This window comes from Pantherophis guttatus, chromosome 6, assembly GCF_059756535.1.
Source record: "Pantherophis guttatus breed Tessera chromosome 6, ASM5975653v1, whole genome shotgun sequence".
NCBI lineage: Eukaryota > Metazoa > Chordata > Lepidosauria > Squamata > Colubridae > Pantherophis > Pantherophis guttatus.
Window position 1 is genome coordinate 26,731,842 of NC_142068.1, and position 5,981 is coordinate 26,737,822.

Here is a 5,981-nt window from a genome sequence, read left to right on the forward strand (position 1 = left end):
CTGCATTAGTTAGATTTCCACCTTGACAATTATGTTATTTACTAAACAATGTATTGTAAGAAAATATTATGGGAAATTGGAAGAGATGCCAGGAAGAGTATCAGGATGGCCTGATGCCTGGAAATGATGCCTTTCCTTAGGAGAGACCGGGTACGTTTAATTTTGATCAGAAAAGAGGGGGAGTATAATAACATTTTTAAGACCTAAAGGGCACCTCACTGAAGTCAAGTCTCATTCCTCATCATTTCAGAGTGTAGGACGTGGAATAACACTCTTAAAGAAAAGCAGTTTTCATCTGAATATTAAGAAAAAATCTCAATTGTAAACAGTTCAATGGAGAAACAGATTTATAGAGCGCCTATCCACTAGATATTTTCAAGTAGAGGAGGAATACCAATCTATTTGGGTTGATTTAATTTGGGTTCCAGCATTAAACAGGCTGTTGATCTTAATGAATCTTTATAATTTTATATTTCTATGACTAAATTAAGCATTGAATCCTGTAAAGCATTTGAAAGATGAATATGAATATATATATATATATCATGATTTAGCAGAATCCAGCACAAGTTAGCACTCAGTTCCAAGATCAGATACCAGATCTTCATAGTAAAAATACTTTGCTTCAATTGTTATTGCTTTAGACAATTATTTGTCGACAATAAATTATAACCTACTATGATAACACAGATTTCCACAATATATAAAAATCCATAAAACTGTTCTTTTTTAAAAATTGGCAACTGTATTAAAAGATATTGAAATGAATAAACGTCTGTCTGGGATTTAAATTTACAATTAGAGATTTTGTTTTTCAGATACATCAACAATTTGTTTCATTGCTGGTTGAAAATACATCATTTTGGAGGAAAACGGGGTGGGGGGTGGAAGGGGTGCACACACAAATACTCTCTCATACAAAAGCACACTAATACCTGTGAACCTGAATAATAATAATAATAAAAAAAAAAAAAAACCCTGAAATCCATGGCAACTAAAGTGAAAATGGATTTTAAAAAAGAGAAAAATAATTTCATTAATAATAGGCCCTTTTGTTCTCTCTTGTTCACTGTAATAATTACTGAAAGGAAACTGTTAACTGGGGGGGGAGGAGGGAGTAAATAAATGGGATTTTGGAACTTCCACAGGTTGGCACCGGCTGCAACAGCTGCTTTGAAGGCACTCTACACACACAGGGGCGCTGTTCACCCTGTGCCACATTTTAGAAACTCTTTGTACTTCAGAGATCTAGTTGGTTATTGCCAACCCCCCCTCCTCAAATTGAATAAGGCATGTTATTACTGTGCCTGCTTTGTCTGTCCCCAACCATTCCACAAAGTACACACAACTTAAAAACTGTGCAAGTCTGTTAGTGTTTTCATAGCTGATTTTCTTTCTTTTTTTAAAAAAAAAAACCCAACACAAATAAATGCTCTTCATTCCTTCCCTTTCAATACAACAAGTAAACAAAATAGATTTCACAAGTAATCAGCAGATATTTCTGTGGCACCTCATGCGCTGTATTGGCATCAGTATTATTAAAAGTCCCAGGCAGTACTTGTGCAATACTTCTTCCGACGAGATAAGCATGGTAACAAATATTCCAACTTTGCATAGAAATCCTCAAAATCAAAAATTGCCTAATCACTAGCTAATTTCAGGCTGACAAGTGTGAAAGATTTGAACTTCCTCCACATGTACTTCCTTCCTTCGATGCTTCCCTTCGATTCTTATAGGTGTGTCTCTGCGTGTTTAATCTTCCAGTTATAATGCAATTCTTAATTCCCTCCCGCTGCCCCTGCTGCAAACAACACAGGAACTTTTCCTACTGGTGTATCAATGGCCAATACAATCCTCCCAACTGAGGCAAGTACAAGAAATAAGCAACAATCAAACCGCTGGCATGTACATGCGGAAAGCGCCACATTTCCAAAGAGATAATTTTTTTTTTTTGTAGTTTTTCTTTTCCTTGGGAGGGATCAGATGTTAACGAGAGACAATGCGTACTCATGACACCGACAAACCACCCGCAGCAGCATGAGTATATAAACTATAACCTGGAAGGGATCCGGGTTGTAATGCAAAAATTTGTTTCAAAGGCTTGGGAGTTTCACAGAATGACAACACTGCTGCTCCAGCTGCCGCCACCTTTTCTTGTGGTGCTGTTGGCTGTAAACCTTTTTTTTTTAAAATTTCAAAATGTAAAAGAAAGGAAAGGAAATAATAATAATTAAAAAAAAACACCACATAAAGCAACGCGCCGCTGTGCTCTTCCCCCACCCTAGTTTTTTTTTCTTTCTTTCTTTTCAGAGGATAACACAGGAAGAGCAGCACTGATCGTCCCCGTTGGGTTGGGAAGCGTAGTTCATTTGCCGGACGATCTCGGCAAAGAGCTCGTCCACCGAGGCTTTGTTTTTGGCTGAAGTTTCCATAAAGGGGCAGTTCCACTCCTCGGCCAGAGCTTTGCCTTCCCCGAACGAGACCTCCCGCTCGCCTTCCAGGTCCACCTTGTTGCCCACCAGGATCATGGGCACCTTCTCGTACCTCTTGACCCGAATGATCTGATCCCTCATGGGCTTGATGTCCTGAAAGCTCTGCTGGTTCACCAGGCTGTAAACCAGGATGAAGCCCTGCCCGTTCTTGATATACAAGTCCCGCATGGAGGCGAACTGTTCCGTGCCGGCCGTGTCTAGGATCTCCAGTACCGACGGCGAGGAATCCACCTCGATCTCCTTGCGATAAAAGTCCTCGATGGTAGGATCGTACTTCTCGATGAAGGAGCCCGTCACGAACTGGACGGTGAGAGCGGATTTGCCCACCCCGCCAGAGCCAAGCACGACCACTTTGTATTCTCGCATGGCTCTTTCACGCACACCCAGGGCGGGCGGGCTGAGCGCGGCTGGCTTCCTTCGCCGGGCTCCTATTCTTCTCCCCTCCCACCCTCAGAAAGGAAGGGAGAAAAAAAAAGAGAGAGAGAGACAAGGCGAGAGGAAGGAGGGAGGGAGCGAAGAAGGAGTCGTCCCCCCCGACGGAAAGGAGGCTTCCTTTCTTTGCTGGAGCTGAGGCGGAGAAAGCACTCGGGAAGCGGCAGCGACGGGCAGGAGCTGAGGCGACGAGCGAGAGCAGGAGAGGCGGCTATCGGGGCAAGAATAAGTCTCTCGCCTTTCCCTGCGCCCCAGCGCCCAGGCGGAATGAAACGAGTCGCGACGGGAGCTTGGAGACGTTTTCGCCCGGCAAAACCTGCGCCTCAACAGCTCGAGGAGGAGGAGGAGGAGGAGGAGGAGCAGGGGGAGGAAGGGAAGCGGTGACGGCGGCGGCGGCGGCGGTGGCTGCTGTTGCTGCTCAGGGTGGCGTGGAGGCGGCGCGCGCTAGTTCCGATCGCGCCCCGGCAGCGAGCAGAGCGCCTCAGCCAGGCGCGCGCCGCCCCAGCCCCGCTTGCGCCGCCGCGAGCCATTCCTTTCTCACTTGCGCCCAGCTGGGCTGCGGGGTCTTGCTCAACCACCCGCTTTCCCCCCCTTCTTCTGCCGACCCCATTAGGCACGAGGACGCACCCCTTTCCCCACCTGAAAGGGAGGCGGAGAAGAAGGAGGGAAGAACAGACACTCCACCCCCCCCACCCCTTTCCCCCTTGCCTACCGCCCTTCTGGTTGGCATTGGCTGCCGTTCGGTGCTCGTCAACCGGCCGCGGCTTATTGGCCGAGAGAGGGAACTTCCTCGTGGATTGGCTGTAAGGGAAATGGACTGTCGAGAGAGCAGCTGTTTCTTTCTTTCTGGCTGCCTGCGCCGTTTCTCCCCTCCCCCCCCCCAATTTTCCCTCCCTCCTGTTCTTGTTAAGGCGAGAAGTTTTGGCGGACAATTTAGAAAAAGGAGAGGAACAGCGCAGCTGGTTCTTCCGAAAATTTATCCTTAGGAAAACAAGTTCCGGAAGACGAGCTTGAAAAGATCCAAGGGTGAAACTTACTGCCTACTCACAAAGCGCCAGTCTAAAGTCTGACTTTCGGCGTGATGATAACGCAGGAAGCGAATTAACATAGTAAACCAACTTTCAGTTGTTCAAACAGTCGTAGAGATGAAATGACGATGAGCAAGTGAAACCTGATTTGGGGGAGGGGGAGTGTTGTGCCTTTAGTTAGTTGCCTGGGTTAGTCCATGCCTGGGTTAGTCCATGCAAGTTTCTTGGCACTAGGTTACAGAAGTGGTTTGCCCTTGCCTGCCTCCTAGGGCTGAGAGAAAGTGACTGGCCCAAAGTCATCCAGCTGGCTTTATGGCTAAAATAGCACTAGAACTTGGTCTCCCAGTTTCTAGTCTGGTGCCTTAAGGACTACACCAAACTGGTTCTTCACTTGATTGTAGAAAAGCTGAACAAACCTCTACCCAATCTACTCCCGTCATAAGAAACCTACTGCTTCAGGCCAGTCTAGTTCAGCGCTGTGTGTCATACATGCTCAGATGCATCTAAGAAACTCCTCTGGAGGACATGAAAGTAATAGTGGTGTTCCACGGTGTAGGAAATCAACACACACCCAGAAAGGTTTTCCTAGGATCAAATTATTCACTTCTCTCCACTACCAGGAAAACACTCCAGGCAGTCCCTCCAACAGTTAAGTTTTATGAATGAGATACTTTTGTATCTATTGAGAAAACACTAGCATTCCATTCAGTATCCATTTACAGAAATCCAGGCCAGTCACAGCTCCCCCAGGCTGGAGTTGATGGGATTAAGAATTTATATCCCTCAACTCAAATTCTAAGGATAGGACATGACCTTTAGGACATAATAGGATTAACCCACCACCATTGAAATAGTAAAACACACAAGGCTCACTACATTGCACAACCCCCTGGAGCATCTCAATCACAAAACCCCAGAACCCTATAAAAATCCATCTACTCACCCAGCCAATGGGTCAGCCACTCCAGAAACATGCTGCTGTCACTGAAGTTTCTGGAAAACCAAATAAACAGAGATCTTTCCTTATAGCCAGCCTCCATTTTATTTCCAGAGTTTTCTTCTACCAGCTTAAAACCGGATTGAATTTTTCTTCCTACAATGGTTTCTTCACAGCATCTGGTTTTTAGGACATGCTGCATTTGGAGGCTTTTGCATTCAACGAATATGTTGGTTTTCAATGAATCCCAGCTCAGTGTATCATAATTTGACATGTGAAAGACACTAATTGAGGAAGATTGATGTATATATTTACAATCTGTGCATGATCAAAACAGGATGAGCATAAAGGTGGCTACATATAATAGGCTGATCCCGTGATCTGTTAAGATTTAGGAGTCAATATGATGGGAAGAAAGGCAAAAAATGTATCATTAGACAGAACACACTACTTGAGAATTCTGGCAGAATAACATATTTTATTCTGTTCTTGTAGCACAATTTATTTAACAGTGTAGTTGGGCAACAAAATAATGTGTTTTTATTAAACAAGGGCTTGCAAATTAAATTATACCATAAGTTAATTTTTTTCATGTTTGAGAGGCAAACTTGAAAACACACTGCGTAGTTTGAAATTATGATTTCCAGTTAATCTAGAAATACCTAATACATTGGTGGATATAGCAAATAGAGATCCTTTAAACTAATCTGAAAATCCCCAGAAGGAATTTCTTTCTGAAACTTTCAGTTTAAAATAGCCACATTAAGAGAACAGAAGAAGAAAAAACAATCCCAACCACGAGGCAGGAAAATAGCTAGGAATTCCATGAACAAAGTCAAGAGTAGAAAAACATCTTGATCATTCTGATTACTGAAAGTAGGAGATGATTAAATAAGAGCAATGCCTCCTTCACAGGCATTCCAAGGTTCAGATGAATGATATTGGCATTTCATATGGATTACTAAATGCATTGCATCTGCTATGATGTACATCTCCAGAACAGGCTGGAGTTAATTAGGATTGTAAAACTCCTTTGGTCAATCTTTATGCAACAAGTCCCTGCTTCTAAATGCACCAAAATTTAAGTGTCAA

General features: G+C 43.9%; 1 protein-coding gene across 1 annotated transcript; it reads right to left on the bottom strand.

Annotated features, from left to right (window-relative positions):
* Positions 1-1,430: 1,430 nt before the first annotated feature.
* RAP2B (RAP2B, member of RAS oncogene family) lies at positions 1,431-3,641 on the bottom strand. The gene has a single exon (XM_034439186.3). The coding sequence runs from the start codon at positions 2,856-2,858 to the stop codon at positions 2,307-2,309; it is 552 nt and encodes a 183-aa protein (XP_034295077.1). The 5' UTR covers positions 2,859-3,641; the 3' UTR covers positions 1,431-2,306.
* Positions 3,642-5,981: the final 2,340 nt, after the last annotated feature.

Excerpts from the sequence above, each read along its gene's own strand:
- RAP2B (XM_034439186.3), bottom strand. The coding sequence starts at position 2,858 with ATGCGAGAATACAAAGTGGTCGTGCTTGGCTCTGGCGGGGTGGGCAAA.